The 18,526-nt window shown below is 35.8% G+C and overlaps 3 protein-coding genes across 3 annotated transcripts in view; all 3 read right to left on the reverse strand.

The window, feature by feature from the left end:
* Positions 1 to 18,526, reverse strand: part of LOC133524741 (uncharacterized) — a 306,772-nt gene that overhangs the window by 214,283 nt on the left and 73,963 nt on the right. The gene's annotated exons all lie outside the window — the stretch shown is intronic.
* On the reverse strand, positions 652 to 1,011 carry LOC133525315 (uncharacterized). Its single transcript, XM_061861602.1, has one exon. The coding sequence runs from the start codon at positions 1,009 to 1,011 to the stop codon at positions 652 to 654; it is 360 nt and encodes a 119-aa protein (XP_061717586.1).
* Positions 11,792 to 13,395, reverse strand: LOC133525279 (3-oxoacyl-[acyl-carrier-protein] reductase FabG-like). Its single transcript, XM_061861568.1, has one exon. It carries the CDS (start codon positions 12,670 to 12,672, stop codon positions 11,911 to 11,913), a length of 762 nt encoding a protein of 253 aa, XP_061717552.1. The 5' UTR covers positions 12,673 to 13,395; the 3' UTR covers positions 11,792 to 11,910.

Consider the following 18,526-nt stretch of genomic DNA (forward strand, 5'->3'; position numbering starts at 1 on the left):
TTGAGATGATTCTGCAGAGCGTCCCCTGCCGAAGTTTTTTGAACTTGCTGATTAGATTATAATTATTGCAAAATCTGAGTACTGGTCCCGGACATTATTATAATACTTAGTGAGTAAATTGCTGGAGTAATTAATACCCGCTCTACTGACATACACATTTTGCTCACCGTCGGGACAAGGGTTAGGTGACCTAAAAAATATAATAATAATAAAGACCGGTAGTAAAAATAAAAATTCTTACTTCTTTGCGTCCTCAACATTTCATTACAGTGAGAACCTGCTACTAGTATCAGACCAGTGGCTCTCTAGTCCTTTTTAGATGCGTCCTTATTAATTGCAATGCCTTATAATAAAATTATACATTAGCCATATCAGATCGCAATTTTCGTCGAAAGTTCATATCGGATAGATCCATTATAGAATCTACTTTTTCATTCGGGTGGTACAGTGCATTTGTGACATCCTCAATGTACACGTTGCGCTGGCCGCCTCTTGGGATAAATAGGTTCTAGCCAACGTGAAATTTGGTAGTGAAAGAGGACTACTACAGTCGAAACGGTATTTTTCGATGACATATCAAACATATCAATTGCTAGGTTTTAGATTTCGATATGTAATTTACCGTTAAGGTGCATGCGGGACCCAAGCTGCTTATTTTATACTTCTTCTTCTACCTAGCGCTATGCCGTCCTTTGCCAGGGTCCGCCTAATTGCCTTTCTCCACTTTGCACAATCCTGGGCGTCCTCTCGTGTGAGCCCGTTTACGCCCACGACATCGACATCGAGCCATTGCTTTTTTGGTCTGCCGTTGGGTCGGGAGCCGTCAAGGGCTAGGTAAAGGTATATGTTTCCTACGTAGTCAGTTGGCCTGCTAAAAACGTGGCCGAACCACCGGAGGCGACATTCTTGCAACTTCTCCGCTACGTCACGGACTATGAAGCTGCCATGAATGTACTCGTTAGGGATGCGGTCAGCGCGCGTCACGCCGCTCATCCATCGCAGCATCTTCATCTCTGTAACGCGAAGCTCCTGCTGCTTATTTTATAAATTTTTTGAATACTTTTTTTTTCTTCGACATGAGCAGCTCGGCACCCGTCGAATTCCGCATATCTGGCTGCACCCCTAGGCTCATACTTATGATATTTAGTCCTTTAGGTGACTGCTAGAGGCGCTGTATAATTGTCCGTACATATGATTTTCAAGCTTTGTTTCCCATATAATTCTTACTCTGTTTTTTACTATACTTAGAAAAGGACATCGGAGTTGTTAGGCACGTAGACCATAAAATAATGGAAATATGTATATGACATGACCCATTTATTCACTTACTAATTTATTAAAGTAATAAGAATTTACTATTGCAGCTCATAGTAGAGGCTCAGAATACTCGTACTGGTGTTAAAAATTTAAGGAGACTAATAAAATATCTAACAAAGAACAACGTAAATATTTTCCTAGCGAAAAGGCTTAAGGTTTTGTAAGTGCTTGTATTTGTTACTTTAAAAATTAAGCCTTTAAGTCTGGGTTTACCCGCATTTTTACCTCGCGTTATTAATTTTAAAATGACGCGGTATAATTTCACCTCGAGTTAACCGCAGCTAGCTATATTACGAATATCCCAATTAAGCGTTGAAAGGCTGAATGCCGGACACACAGCCCGCTTAGGGATGGGAAAACGCAATGGCTATTTTCGATTTAGGAGTCGAGATTTTTAAAAGAGAGAAAGCTCATGGGCCAAAATCTAAATATCAAGTAAGCGATTCTTCTTTTTATAATTGTACAATAATGTTTTGATAAAATAATAAATAACTAACATTATTATACATTTGACATTGACGATTTAAATCTGAAATGAATAATAAATTAGTTATATTGCTTCTTTATTTTAAATATAATCATTTAATTCGACCTTAAATTCAATCTACACAACATATAACAAAAAACACACATGAGTATTCAGTTTAACTATATTATAACTAAATATAGATAAAATACTAACAAATAAGGACCTTTAAAACAAAACAACTAAAACTATCCCAATTATACCTATACTCGGTGGACGCAGTCTTATTTACCTACCTATTAGCTTTTGGTTCATCCTCTTTTCTTTCTTTCACATTCCCTGGTTATTGAACTAATTGAAATATAAACTGAAATAAATTTCATATACCAAGAAAAAAATACCAAGGTCTCCAGTGCCCCAGGCTGGAATTGAACCAGCGTCCTCTACTATTGTGGTATGCACTCGGCCACGGGGTCATATTTTCTGAAAATAATTTAATTTGCTCTAATACTTCTAATAGTATTGATTGGCAGCGCCATCTCTCTCGCTAGCTCGATATCACCTGAGTTGATCCTGTTAGAAGGTATGAACCATACTGTTTTACCTTACGGATGGCTAGGGGGCGCCGTAAGCCTTCAGTAAAAAATGCATATACTTGGAAAAAATCGACTAATGCTGCCGTGACCCCGTTGGCCGAGTGGCTTAGGCACCTGCCGCGATAGCAGAGGACGCTGGTTCGATTCCAGCCTGGAACACTGGAGGCCTTGATATTTTTTCTTAGTATATGACATTTATTTCAGTTTATAATTTATATAGTAGTGTTTCTACTTGAAATAAAAACAAATTAAAATACTTTCTGAAAATAATTTAATTTGTTCTAATACTTCTAATAGTAATTATAAATAGTAATTATATATAAAGTAATAAATAAATCGCGTGTTGTTTTATTTAAATGTCAGATTTGAAATCTATTCTTCTTTTGCTGTTGAAAGGTCGGCAAAAAGGCGGAAGATATGAATTAAAAGTGACGTCGAAATTAATTATGAAATAAGAACAAGGTAGATGGAAGACTGTGAATGATAGCAAACGAAAGGTGGCGCATACACCTGCGGTGTGGATCCCATAACACTGACCACGTTATATTCGTGTATTGTCAATTGTCAGGGCAATATTCTGGTAGATGTACGAGGGTTTTTTGAGAAGTAACTTGGTTTAATATGAAATAAATAATAATATTGTAAATGTATTTATTTTATTTCTCTACGTAATCCCCCCGAAGTTCTACGCACTTGTCCCAAAGAATCTGCAACTTCTCTATTCCCTTACGGAAGTACGTGTCTTCAAGAACCTCGAAATACGCATTGATCTCCCGTATAACCTCCTGGTTAGTCTTAAATTTTTGCCTTCAAAACCAATCAAGGACTGAATAACTTCACGAATTCCAATTTTCTCCATTTTGCCGTCTAACTCAGACCACTTTTATTTGAACTACTGTCAAATGTCAAGGTCCTACCAAAAATTACGTGACGCCACAGATTAAATATTTTTAGTTAGAGTTGACGCCAACGCCATCTTTACGTAGGCGAAACAAGTTACTTCTTAAACCTCCCTCGTATACACTAGCTCTTTCTCGTTTCTCAAGAAAGGCGGTATTTTTTTATTATGTTGAAAATGTAATTTCGTTTCGTTAAGAGGCTCTGCTGAAATAAATTAAAATATTCGAATTTTTGATCAAATCGAATCAACCAAAAAGTCGAATGACCTGGGCCCATCATTAGCGAGCGAGCTTCATTATAGTCTTGGGATTACGCCGGGACATATTTGTGTAGCCAGCTCAAAATTAGGACACGCCCGGGATTTCTTATTTAATTAATTCACGTCCTGAAAGATGTTTGAGGTGTTAAGAGTCGCGTGTAAAGTAAAACACAGGAAGTGTGAAATGGCGCTGGTTGTAATTAATGTTGTGAAAATTATTAGGAGAATTCATATTGCATGTAGAGAAGTTATTGTTACTATGATACTATTTGATGTTACTGAGAGTGCCGTGGCCGTTTCGTTTCTTAGGTTTGATTAATACCTAGGCTTTTATTACAGTTTTGTCAAATTTCTTGTCCGTCTTTGCGATTTTTCGCAAACATGTTACTAAAGAAGGCGAATAAAATAAACAAATTCATCAATTATTCAAAATACGAAAAATCTGAAATTGAACTAATCACACTAGACTTGTAGATTTATTGCTTGAAATATACAACGTTTACAATATATGTATAAGTATGAAACAAGTAGTGGATACACCCGTGCATAAGATTTACTGACGTGGCGACTCCGTTCGTCCCATGTAGAATCAATAACTAAGTAAAAGTTTTGCATACCTATGCAAATAATGCCATATAATGCTATAAGAATGACACATTTGCAAATTAAAATCCGATGTATTCATAAAATCCCTTTTATGAAAAAAAACAATACGGGCATTACCGCACTCGGGCGAGAAAAATGTCGGAAAGAAGAAAAATTAGTTTTCACCTTATAAATAGCTTATTTGAAACTTTTTTAACCTTTATAATTCTTTTGTGGGAATTTAAATAGGCCTCTCAGTAGTCCTCGATCGCTAAGTTCAGCTGAAGTTTTTGTTAATTAACTTCTTTAATGATATAAGTTTAGGACTGCCGAACCCAACTTAGTTGTTCGTATCGCGATTTTTTTCTTTTAGATTAAGGGCCTGTGTTGAGGTTCTAATGAGTTTCTTGATTGTTTTGGAGATCTGAAATTAAAGTTTATTGGGTTTTTTAGCATATATTAGATTTTTTTAATAATAGATTTTATGATACATTTGCTATAAAAGCTATATTAAATAGTTGTTTGTGCTAAACGGCTTCTACCTCTTTCTCTTTCGAGATCGATGATTCTAAACCTGCCCTGCTACCATTCGGAGCTGGAGTTTGGGACCTATGCCTCTGGTCGCAGATGAGAGCAACTCGAATGTCCAGGAGCTATCTTCGTCTCCTCGAACGACTACGTCGGACTGATTCGAAGAATGATTAAGACACGTTTAAGATCTTGGAAAGATCTTTAAAAGATAGATAACTAAATGACATGTCAAAATTGACGTTTATTTCAATTCCGCTGTGATCCCAATAAGATCTATCTACGATATTTCTAACGCCAAAGTGACATTGGTTGCCCGAATCGAGCTGCTTCTGTCAATTATACGTCATACAAACGATATCTAAATGATAACTGGTCTTCTGGTTTAGATATATATCTATCGTTATCGTATCTTATTCTTCGAATCGGGCCGCGTGTCTCGTGTGGGCCACTGTTGTTGGCGACCCCGCCGTGGAGGTTCAGGAGCCGATCTATGGTTGATTCGGCCCTTCGTATCTCGTGGCGGCCAATCGCCACCCCTCAACCTTAAAACGTCTAAATGAGGAGTGTCTTTTCCAATCGGCTTATTTCTATTTGTCTGTTTTTACTATCAATGCAGTTTTGCTTATAACACATATTAAGTACTCATTTTCATTAAGATTAAACTTCTAAAAAATAAACTAGTTTTAAGCAAATTGGCCTCTTTGAAAAGAAAATAACAATACAAACCTTAATATTCACAAAACTGGATGCACGGATCGGGCAGAAGATACATTTTAAAGTTTATTTAACTTAAATAAAGAGTACCTCTTTGTTTTAGTAAAAGTTAAACCTTAAACGTACAATTTTAAGTGAAATTAAGCAATTCTTTGAGAAGTTGTTATTACTTCGTCTGAATTAACGAACCCTAACATCCCTAACTTAAGTCCAGGTACTCTTCGTTGACTTCGGTATCCTATTTTTTATATTTAAATTTTAATTTTCTATTCAAAAGTTACTCTTATTGTCAATACTTAATTTCGCAATTTTGAACTGTTTATAATAGTTGAGTTGATTTCGTTCAGGGTAGGGTTCGTTTTTATCTACCGAATACGGGTATCAAAATTGATATATGATACTGCATTCACCTGTTAGTTAAAAGACTTGGGCTCACTTTTACGATGAATCGTCTGACAGGTAAATAAAAAAAAATACATTTTTTTTCAAGTGTTACGGTCGTAAATTGTATTTTTTATCGTATGGCAGAATTACAGTTACTGGATATAATTAAATATTAATCTACAGATTGAGGTTCGCACCCTCTTCAGGTATATGAAGGCCTTTTCACTGAGGTTCGCGACGTCTTCAATCCAGAACAATAACTCGAGAAGGTATCGATCGAACGATATTCAGTTCAGTTAATGCGTTGTCAATTCAGATGTATCCGAGTTGTTAACGGCCTATGTCCTAAACCAGGTCCCGGGTTCCAAATGTTCCAACCCCGGTAACAGCATTTATTTGTGTGCTCATCACGAATAATGGATGTTGTCTATGTATCTAAGTATATAGTGCAGTTGTTTTATGCGACGCTACGTTAACCGCGATGCATCTGACGCATATCATTTTACATCAGATAATCTACTTATAATTACTAAACGTTGTTTTGCGCAGTGAACGCAGCATGAGAAGCAATGCGTCAAACGCACTTTAAAAAATAATTTATTTTCTTGTATGTGTAAGGAGTATCCCTGTTTATTGCGTGAACCGCATCCGTTCAATGCAAGCGGCCAATCAATAATTTGTGTGTTCATTCAAGGTCTCTTTTTCGGGACGTAGATGCGGCAAACGCAATTCGTTGATCGTATGCGTCTATCGTAGCGATTTCCGCACAAAACAACCGAGCGCATGTATATCGTCGCCTTGTATCCAAAGAACAAGCTTTACTTAGTTTGGAGCTAGGTCGATCTGTCTATGCTTGTCCCCAAATACTTTCTTAAATATATAGTTATTTTTCCTTACGCAAGCCCTGAACCATAGCGCTTAGATTTTCCGCTCGGCAAGTGAGTTATATCTATTTGCTGAAGTTCGGGAGCGGTTTCGTCCGTGCTCAGAATAAAGTTAGTTTTAAGATATAGAATGTACGATGATAATGGAATTGTGCTGCTTTTGTGACAACGAAAGCTAACTTTGTAGACCGTTTTGCTATTTATGTAATATTACTGGATTTACCTTTATCACACAGCTGACTGAATAGTTTAGAGATAAGTCTCTATTCTAATGGCGGCTTGATATTTAAAACAAATAAAAAGGTGCAAGCCTTCGGTATTTTTCTTGACAACATGAATATCCTACAAATACGAATATGTTTTATACAAAGGGGCCGTTCATCGCAACGTTAGCGTGACTCTGAAGCCTTATAGAGATTGGGGCAGAAAGTATTATCAGCATTATAATTGACTAAGTATCGGTAGATCTTATTTCATTGCAATAAAGTATACGGAGTTAATTGTGAAAAAATTGGATGGGAAATTACGCGACCTGCTGACTCGATTCCAACTGATCGTAGATTGTCACTTCACTATAGCGCCTGTACTGATCGATGAGCATCACCACCAATGCCGGCATCGTAGTCGAGCTTACTAAGCTATGTCTATTTTCCGTTTTTATGTATGACATATTTTAAATATTAGGAATTTAATTCGATGTACATTTTGCATGTCATATCGTCTTATATTATAGTACTAGTAAGCACTAGTAAACAATCTGAAAACTATAAATAAAACACAAAAATAAGTTATATTTGATCGGAACCCTCGGCGGGTGAGTTTGATTTGCACTTGTTCAGTGTTTTTGATGTATGAAGCGTGCCTGTAGGTCTAATGTCTCGTAAATGTGCCACTTAACTGTCTGGTTATCCATATTTTTTCAAAAATCTTTTCCAAATCTTTATTCGGTTTTTAATATAACCAAGGTTTTTTTCCCCAGTTTAGAAGTTTCCAGAGGCATTTACTAGCGGAAATTCCGTCATTGTTTCTTAGAACTGACCGTGCACATGTAAACCGTGAGTCCGTCGTCCTCTAGTGACTTTTTTGGAGAAAAACTTTGCGCCACTTGATGGAGTATATGACTGGTAAAAGGAGGATCATCTGGTGTATGTTTTTGAATCATGGTTGCTTTTTCCCTCATTTCATTGTGATACTGAGTAGCTGTTTTCGGGTTGTCGTCTGGGAATAGGGTCTCTGCTACGAGGCGAGCGGATCACTATGCTTTCTGCACTGTTCCTGTAGGGTCTTTTAGTAGCGGGCGGTAGGGTCGGCGCATATGCCTTATTTTATTTTATAAAAATATTTCCCATTTAAATACATTTCTTTCACGTCCTTGGGTCGTATAATGGGCACAACTGTCTTATCAACAACGCCAAAAATCCCGGGCAGGTTATAAACTTCCGAAAACCTATCTTTAATTCTAAGTTATAGCACATGTTTAGCACGCAGACCCATATGATCCAACCTTTGTGATCGTGCAGACTGTGGTTGACCATCTTTAATTTGGTTTCGTTCTTCTATCTTTCTAGGAAAATGTATAATTTTTTTAGACCTGCCGGTGTGTTCATCTCATTTATAACCTCCTTTATAGTCTTGAAGGCAGAAACTTGGGATTCCTGACATATTTTGATTTTTGACCCGTCAATCGTTATCTTTTATTTTTTAATGGAAATGTCGTCACATCCATATGCCCATTTTTTTTGGAAAAATATTTCCTTTTCAAATACATTTCTTTCACGTCCTTGGATCGTATGATGGGCACAAATGTCTTATCAACAACGCCAAAAATCCCGGGCAGGTTATAAACTTCCGAAAAGCTATCTTTAATTCTAAGTTATAGCACATGTTTAGCACGCAGACGCATATGATCCAACCTTTGTGATCGTGCAGACTGTAGTTGACCATCTTTAATTTGGTTTCGTTCTTCTGTCTTTCTAGGAAAATGTATAATTTTTTTTAGACATGCCGGTGTGTTTATCTCATTTATAACCTCCTTTATAGTCTTGAAGGCAGAAACTTGGGATTCCTGATATATTTTGATTTTTGACCCATCAAAAGTTGTCTTTTTTAATGGAAATATTTTCTGTTATAATATATTTCTTCCGCGTCCGTGGGTTATATGATGGGCGCGTGTACAACAGCAGCGCACAAAATCCGGAACAGGATATACACTTCATAAAATTTATCTTTAATTTCGAGTTCTCGCACATGTTTAGCACCAGACGCATTGGATCCAACCTTTGTGATCGTGCCGACTATGATTGACCGATATATGCGATAGTGTCTCTATTTTTGGCACTTCTTTTAGCAGTGGGCAGTCTGGTCGTAACATCCCTAAGCCTTATTTCTTTTGATTGAAGATGTTTCCTTTTAAAATACATTTCTCCCACGTTCTTGTGTCGTATGATGGGCACGCATGTCCCAACAACAGCACCCAAAACTCCGATCAGGTTATAAACTTCCTTAAACCTGTCTTTAATTTCGCTCCATTCTTCTGCTGTTCTAGGAAAACGTATATTTTTTTCAAGGATGGCCGGTGAGCTTATCATCATCGTTTCATCATTGATTGAATGCCAACCATGGTATTACAAGGTGTTCACATATAATAATAACATTATGAAGTACAGCACGGACCCTGCTAGGGCGAGACAAATCTTAAAAATATAACTTAACCTAGATAAACAATAATACAATTTTCGATAGGTACTATTCAAAAATATCATAAAAATAGTTCAGTCTAATATCGTAATTTTTAATATTTTATCTATATTTAATTTATATCGTGTAAATATATTTTTTGGACGCAATAAATGTGTAATTTACACTTAAAACTAATACATATTTTCCGATCCGTCGTTCATATATTCTTCGAGAGTGTAAAAAGCTTTAGATATTCAATATTGTTTTAGTTTTGTATCAAAAGTCGTGTTATCGCTTGTATAACCTCCTCAATGACCTTGGAGGCAGAAGTTTGGGATACCTTACATATTTTGACTTATAACCCACCAATCGTGGTCCTTATTTTTTTTTAATTGATATGTTTACTTTTGAAATATATTTCTTCCGCGTCCATGGATATGATGGGCACGTGTATCCCATCAACAGCACCCAAAACCCCGGGCAGGTTATACATATTTTGTGTACTGTACTGTATGATTACTTCTAATTACATGTACTGCTATTTTTAACGTTCAGAGTAGTGTATCTGCCCGCCAACGAATTTTATAATCTGTGTCCACACCACATATGAAAACCAGATCGGGATTGCACGTAAACCTGACAACTTGACGAGTTAAGGACTGATTGTTTTATTCATCACTGTGACAGACTGTGAAATGTTTGTATACAGATAAGCTGATCTTTGACACTTTTGACAGTTGTTTACGTTATTTGATTGGTTGTATTTGTTTAGGATACGTGCGTTAGTTAGCATCCTCTTTTTTTAACTGCACTTTACTTATTTGAAATAGTTTTTTTAATTTCCAAAAAACTGTTTGTGATGCAAAAAAAATGTATTCGTGTCCAGGCAAATGTGCATATCCCCAACAGTTGTCGCCCTTTCTTTATTGAATTTAAATTATTAACCTTGCCTTGCATCTATATTTTACAAGCCGCTCTCATTGTTCGGGAAAATCCAGATTTATTCGAACTAAAGCAAGATAAGGAAAATACTAGAACGAAGCATAGAAATAAATTAATATTACCAAAAACTAACTTGGAAATATCATCTATTTATTGACAATAACAATATACATAATGGATATATACAGATGATTACTATAACTAGCTTATATCTAAAATAGGCCCTTGAGGCATTGTACCAAGGATGCTGGCGGCATTTCCTCGTTGTATCGCAATACTGATACGTTGTGCGAGGAAGCCGCCAGCTTGGAAATATACAGAAATAGTCCTCATTATAAATGTATAGTTATAACTAATAAAATTCCTGATTATATAAAGCTAGAACCCCAGTTGACAGTATTTAAAAATAAATTAATTAAATTCCTTATTGACAAATGTTACTACTCTGTTAAAGATTTTTTAAATGATAATAATTTATAGCCTATAAAAAAATATATTATATGACATGTAATAATTGACCTATAGTATAAGTTTCTCGTTCTTGTAATTATTTTGTTAGTTAATTATGTAGGTACTGTTATTAGCTTTAAGTAATATTGTATGCCCCTACGGGGTGTCATGTTCTGACTTGTTCATATATACAACATCTTAATTGAAATGTACATGACTTCACAATGAATGAATGAAATGAAATGAAATAAATAATAATGATAATATTGTGTCGCAGTCTCTTGCTATGAAAAACATTGTTTACCATTGCATGCATATTTTAATATTTAATTTTGTGCGCACTGTTTACAGTGTACCTACAGTAAAAGTTGTTGAGGTTACACGCCAGAGAATGTCACCGCCGAGTGGTTCTGTCCTGTGATTTTTATTTCGAAGGTCGTGGGACCGAATTCTGGTTCACATTCTTATACATTGCTTTTGGCTAATTTTAGGTACTTATAAAAGAGGTTGCTTATGTCAGTCTCCTTATGTCTGGGTTCTACATTGTAAACATTGTCAATTTATCATACCGAAATATTTTAAATCACTCATAATTGGCCACTTGACAGTTTTTTGTAAATAATGTCAAACAATCTTGATTTTCCTGAGGATCAAATGTCTATATAGGACTCATGGCATTTAAGCAACACAAAGATCAAAAATGTGAGCTAAAGTCTGACGCTCGCACTCGACGATTGAAACGCCTCTAACAAAATGATAATGTGATGTGACGTCACATCATATAAGTCTGTCCTAAATGTATGGAAGATCAAGGAAATTGCCATTTTGACCCTGAAATATTGCGTTTATGTGTATAGTTGTTATACAATTTATTTTTCAGTAAAATGTATAGAATCGTATGGTACCATTTTTTTATCTATTTTTGAAAGACAAAAAAAATTTTTTTTTTTAGACTTTGGAGCCTTGTATTTTTTTATAATCTCAATATAATTTTTTGAATTCCACTTTTTTATAATGGATGGTTCATTTTCTATCCATTTAACTAAATTTTGTTATAATATTTTTTTTATAATATTTTAAGAAAGTTGTTTTATATCACTCATAATTTGATAATCGAATATAAAGTTATTAATTTCAAGTATTATATTCCTGTCATAACTTGTAATACTCGTACAAATCAATAATTTGCTCGGCTTATAAATACTACTTAGCCAAGAGCAAACCATTGTCAATCACAATAGATGAACCAGTGATACTCCTCGCTCTGTCGCTGGCTAGATACAGAATCAAATCAGCAACCTCCTCAGGCTCCGAAATCTTTTTTAGGGCTGTATTGGCTTTGAACGTCTCCCAGATTTTATCAGGGTTTGGCGCACCCGCGTTCACCACTATGTCAGTATTCACCGGTCCTGGATTGATGCTGTTGACTCTCACTCCAAACTGGGCCAATTCCAAAGCAGCACAGCGGGTGAAATGATCCACTCCGGCTTTCGACACGGCATAACACATGTAGTTTTTCCCGGGAACCCTTATCCCAGCTACACTTGACACGTTGATCACATTACCCTTTGTCTTGATGAGATGAGAAGCGGAAAGACACGTCAAATGCACCGTAGCTCGAAGATTTGTATTGACGACTAGGTCATAATAATTGATGATCTCTTCATCTAACATGGACGAAATGCCGACTACTCCAGCGTTATTGATTAGGATGTCTAACTGTCCGAAGGATTCCACGGTGGTTTTCACGATTTTTTTGGCTTCTTCGTCTTGGCTGATGTCTGCTATGATGATGAGGGGCTTAGAGCCACATTCTTCGCATTGTTGAGCGACATGGTTGAGTTTGTCTCCGTTTCGGGCTACAAGGACAATTTTAGCGCCCTCTCGTGCGAGTGCCAATGCCGCGGCGGCTCCGAGACCAGAGCTTGCTCCGGTCACTATAGCTACTTTATCCGTAAAACTCATTGCGTCAATTTAAAGAGAATACTGTTGGATTAGTCATTGAGCTGGTTACTTATATACCTAAGCTGCACGTGTAGCCAACAAGTTAAGGCACTAATGACGTGGCTTAAGTATACCTAAAATTAACGTCAACTTTGTAGCTAGGTTTTTGTTTCAAGGTTAGAATTATAAATTTTAATTTAAATAACTTGTCAGTTATCCGTGACTATACCAAAACACTTAAATGTTTGTCAGTTACTTCTGTGAATGATTGATTTTTCTAAAAAATGCACAAAATAAAATAACTATTACACTAGTATCTCTAATCGGTACGTTATTATTGCTCCAAATGCTAAAAGACTGTCGTCATGATGCACAACACGAATAAAAAGAATCGTATTAATGTACACAAGGGTAGCCTTTGGTAGTGACCTATGTAAGATTCTCCTTAAATATAATAGATATAAAAATAACTTTAGTCAAAAGTAACGGGCCGGTAACTTACTCGTAAATACATATGGAGAGTCTGTTACAATCGTAGGCTAGGTATTTCAGGTGGGTTCACGAACGTAGGTTTTTCTGGTGGGTTCACGAAGCAATCGTACCTACAGTATTCAACAATTTATAAAGCATTTAAAATGGCATGCTGAGCTGAGGCACTGTCAGTACTTCTGGGGCGCAGTCTCTGGGCACATTTAGACGGGCTGTGTGTGACTGCACTGGCTGGCACTGGAAATAATATGCTGTTCAGCGATGAGAGAAAAACGTTTCACCAATCGAATAACAGGAACAAATCCCAGCGCAAATTTAGAAATATTAACAAACTTCAAAATAAAACTTACTAAATATATACCGACAAAAATCAACACCACTCTTCCCTTCACCGACTTCGCACGTTGCCAATAAATTTTGGCCCAGATCGCCATCAGAAATTAAAATTATACAGAATTCGAAACTTTTGAGACATAATATATATTTTTGTAAATGTATACGTATAAATATATTTTTGAGCACATATTGCGGCGTAAATAGTCAAATAATATTAAAAATAGTTTTTATATTTCGAGTCGCAATAGACGTGATATTTTGTTGACAGACTAAATAGGTGAATATCAACTTCAATGTCATAGCTCTTTTTATTAACTATGTCGATTGCCTCGAGCGCGGGTTAAATATACAACCTTTATAAAGTTCTGTGCCTTCCAATATAAATACTTTAGCACAGAAAATATTATTTAGTTTTTAAATAGGTACTCGCATTAAAACTCTAATATAATATTGGTATATTTTGTCAATGTATTACTTCCATTAACATTTTATTTATAATAAATTGCTCAAAACGTGACGTTAAAAGCGGAACAGAAATCATACTCATAGTACACTTTATTATGTTTGTATATAAAATGTAGGTACTATTTTAGAACTATGAAATGAATGAAATTTATTTATGAAATATTTTTGATCTTTTTTTTGTAGGTACGTTATTATATACCTACATTGTAAACTAAAATAGATGTGTCTTGATTTATGTATGTTTACATTTAACATAGCAGTTAAATAATAATTCCAATGTGGCAACATTAATACGTTACCCCGATTAATACAGGGGTAGTTGGGAAAATAACATTATACTACTGGCAACACGGCAATGAAGGAACTTTATTGTTAAGTATACGTTTATAACACTGCTTTCAATATTAGTTGTACAGTTTTCGTGTGTTATCTGTAGAGGTATACATTTTGTACAGACTTTTAATATACAGTTTTGATTTTAGAAGTAATTACTCAATACATATTTTGTTTTTGGAATTCTTTTTACCAGTTTAATGTCTGTTGCACCAACATAAATCGACTGCTCAGCGTTACTCGGCAGTGGCCTATGAAACTTCCATATACCATCATATTTAATTCCATCTAGGTAACTATGTAGAAGTTTCATAGGATACTTTATTTGACAAAGGGTGTAGCAGGATAGCCTAGGAAAAATTGCCCCCAGCGATTTTGGGCCGAAACTGTAATCAAACGATGCCTTTTGGGGAGGTTATACTCTGCACAAAGTTTCATCCCTCTGTTACCCCCTGGGGGTGAAAAACACCCGATTAACCCCAAAACTGTTTTAATTATTTTTTCCTAAACTATGAAAGTGACGAATTTCAAATTTCGTACAAATATTAATAAGACTAAAAGCTATGTGCTAAAAAAATATTAACCCCCTAACCATTGAAATTCTTGTAAAAAAAACAAAAATAAAAAAAGAATCAACCTGTATATCAAGTTTGGCTCATGGTACCACACCATTTTTTTTTTCAAAAATGAACCAGTTTATATTCTACATGATACAAAAGTTTCATGGACCTACTCCAGAAGGAACATTGCGAAATTAATATGTATTGGCTCTTTGGTGCGTACTATTCATTGAACTCCCACTAAGAGCCTTGCATTATTAATAAACAATGGCTTGCGATCGGACCGCTGGCGCTGCTCGTGCCCGATTTGAAAAAGGTGGGGATAAAGAAGTATGAATCAAACTCATTTGTATTTATAAAAACATTTTTAGGGTTCCGTAGTCAACTAGGAACCCTTATAGTTTCGCCATGTCCGCCTGCCTGTCTGTCTGTCTGTCTGTCCGAGGCTTTGCTCCGTGATCGTTAGTGCTAGAATGCTGAAATTTGGCATGGATATATAAACCAATAAAGACGACAAAGTCGTACAATAAAATCTAAAAATTTAATTTTTTTGAGGGTACCTCCCCTACACGTGTGGGGGTGAATTTTTGTTTTTTGCTTCAATCCTACAGTGTGGGGTATCGTTGGAAAGGTATTTCAAAACTAATAGGGGTCTTCAACAAACATTTTTTGATTAAGTGAATATATTCGGAGATAATCGCTCCGAAAGAAAAAAAAATGTGTCCCCCTCCTCTAACTTTTGAACCATAGGTCCAAAAAAAATTAAAAAAATCGTGGAAGTAGAGCTTAAGAAAGACATTAAATGAAAACTATAGCGGACATGATCAGTTTAGCTGTTTTTGAGTTATCGCAAAAAGTTTCCCCTTCATAGTAAAAAGACATACTTTAATTAGGTACTGATTATGCAAATTTGCCTATTTGTTTAACTCACGTGAAAGGTACCGTTTCATCCCTTGGTTTACAATTTACTATACTTTAAGCTCCAGTTTAGCTTATTGTGACGGAAGAGTAACTACGGAACCCTACACTGAGCGTGGCCCGACATGCTCTTGGCCGGTTTTTTTAAATTATTTTGTTTTCGGGTCCGAGACGTTGCGTATTAAGCATGATACGAGTATAATGATTAGTAGCTACGAAATAGTACGTTTATTTTAATTTCGCAATGTTCCTTCTGGAGTAGGTCCATGAAACTTTTATATAATATAGAATATAAATTGGTACATTTTTGAAAAAAAAAATGGTGTGTGTACCATGAGCCAAACTTGAGATCCATGTACAAATGAGTTTGATTCATACTTCTTTATCCCCACCTTTTTCAAATCGGGCACGAGCAGCGCCAGCGGTCCGATCGCAAGCCATTGTTTATTAATAATGCAAGGCTCTTAGTGGGAGTTCAATGAATAGTACGCACCAAAGAGCCAATACATATTAATTTCGCAATGTTCCTTCTGGAGTAGGTCCATGAAACTTTTGTATCATGTAGAATATAAACTGGTTCATTTTTGAAAAAAAAAAATGGTGTGGTACCATGAGCCAAACTTGATATACAGGTTGATTCTTTTTTTATTTTTGTTTTTTTTTACAAGAATTTCAATGGTTAGGGGGTTAATATTTTTTTAGCACATAGCTTTTAGTCTTATTAATATTTGTACGAAATTTGAAATTCGTCACTTTCATAGTTTAGGAAAAAATAATTAAAACAGTTTTGGGGTTAATCGGGTTTTTTTCACCCCCAGGGGGTAACAGAGGGATGAAACTTTGTGCAGAGTATAACCTCCCCAAAAGGCATCGTTTGATTACAGTTTCGGCCCAAAATCGCTGGGGGCAATTTTTCCTAGGCTATCCTGCTACACCCTTTGAACATTTAAGAGTCGGATAAGTGGTATTTCGTACATTTTTTTTTGCTGAAACGAAGGAACGTCATTGTTAAGTATACGGTCGTAACACTGCTTTCAATATTAGTTGTACAGTTTTCGTGTGTCATCTGTAGAGGTATACATTTTGTACAGACTTTTAATATACAGTTTTGATTTCCTAGGTACAACAAATTTTTTTATACAATTAGGTTTGCGCAATTGCGCATATATTGCCCTACGTAAGATGTTTTATCCTCATTAATTGTAATAGACGCTAAGCATTCCGACCGACCGACGCACCTTCATTATATACTATTTTGATTAACGTTATTGAAATTATATCTAATTAATTTATTATAATTAATAAGGTGGCGCGTCCTTTTTGTTTTTTATTTTATTTTATTTATTAATTATCGCCGGACTCCATTTTTTGGTAATAAATGACAACGAAATAAGCATTTAAGTTCTATAAACAGCGTGCTCATGAGAGGTACTACATGGTTGTAACAGTAGAAATTTAGTACTTTAAATATCGCTTTTGCAATATATTTTACTTCCAAAAAAAGGAATACATTTTTTCTAAGTACAAATTATGTACCAATCTTCCGTCGGGCCTTCGTCAGCGTCAACGTCCTAGCCATTCTCGAGTCACCTGGCCTCGCACGTGACGATGGCAAGAGGCCCGACGGAATGATCCTTGTGCCCTGGAGTGTGGGACGGTCCCTTATTTGGGACGCAACGTGTGTGGACTCCCTAGCACCGTCTCACCTCAGCTCAACATCATTGAGAGCGGGCGGGGCTGCCGTAGCTGCCGAGGCGGCAAAATGCCGCAAACATATAGCTCTCAAAAATCGGCATATATTTGCAGCATTTGCAGTCGAAACTTTTAAAAATTAACTAGGCAACTTAAAAAAAAATCATTGATCACCGGGGACTGTAAGGCTGACTCGTTCCTCGCCCAACGAATCAGCATAAAGCGATCCAAAGGGGGAACGCAGCCAGCCTTATGGGAACCCTTCCACAAGTATCAGACCTGGGTAATCTAATTTAGTATAAACATACTCGTATTGGGCTAGGTCACCCATGTTTTTTTAAGATATTAGTTTTTGTTTTTTTGGCAGTTTTAATTTTAGGTTACCTACATTTTATTCTAAGTTTGCTATTATTTAAATATGTTATTGATTTTAATTAAATAACCAGTACCAAATGTACGCTAAATTCTTATAGATATCAAAAATGCCAATACGCAATGTGGAGCTACCACAGAGCATGGCATATTTTAATGGCAACTATATTTTCTATCACCAATAATACAATGAAATTAATTTACAAAAATATTTACATATACAAAAACATTAATAAAATACACATAATACAATTAAACTACTTAACATACGTACGTACGTGCTCTATAAAATGATCCACAGTAATTTTATCCTGCATTAGACTTTGCTATGTGCATATTGTGCATTGCATTACTTATAATTTGGTAGTGGATGATACTGCTTGATTTTCGAGGGTTGGTCGGCTTTTTAAAAGTAAGCAACCACATCGAGAATATTTCAATTATATTATTTAATCTGTTGGCTTAAAATGGTGTGGTCACCCTTGCACATGATTCGTCCTATGTCTTTCTCCAAACGAAAACTGGTCAAGGAATCTTTCATGCAACTAGTAGTCACTGAAGTAGGTACTTTAAAAACGGTTCAAGTCCCAAATTCATTAGAAATTTAATCAAACCCCCAATTCAATAGACCTTATCGCGTGGTAAACGAGCTAAACTGCGACACAAAAAAACGCAGCGACTGTAAGCCTTGAATTTACATATTTATAATT

The sequence above is a fragment of the Cydia pomonella genome, chromosome 14, assembly GCF_033807575.1.
Source record: "Cydia pomonella isolate Wapato2018A chromosome 14, ilCydPomo1, whole genome shotgun sequence".
NCBI lineage: Eukaryota > Metazoa > Arthropoda > Insecta > Lepidoptera > Tortricidae > Cydia > Cydia pomonella.

Bases quoted from the DNA above. Each gene is read 5' to 3' on its own strand.
- LOC133525315 (XM_061861602.1), bottom strand. From the start codon at position 1,011: ATGAAGATGCTGCGATGGATGAGCGGCGTGACGCGCGCTGACCGCATC.
- LOC133525279 (XM_061861568.1), bottom strand. From the start codon at position 12,672: ATGAGTTTTACGGATAAAGTAGCTATAGTGACCGGAGCAAGCTCTGGT.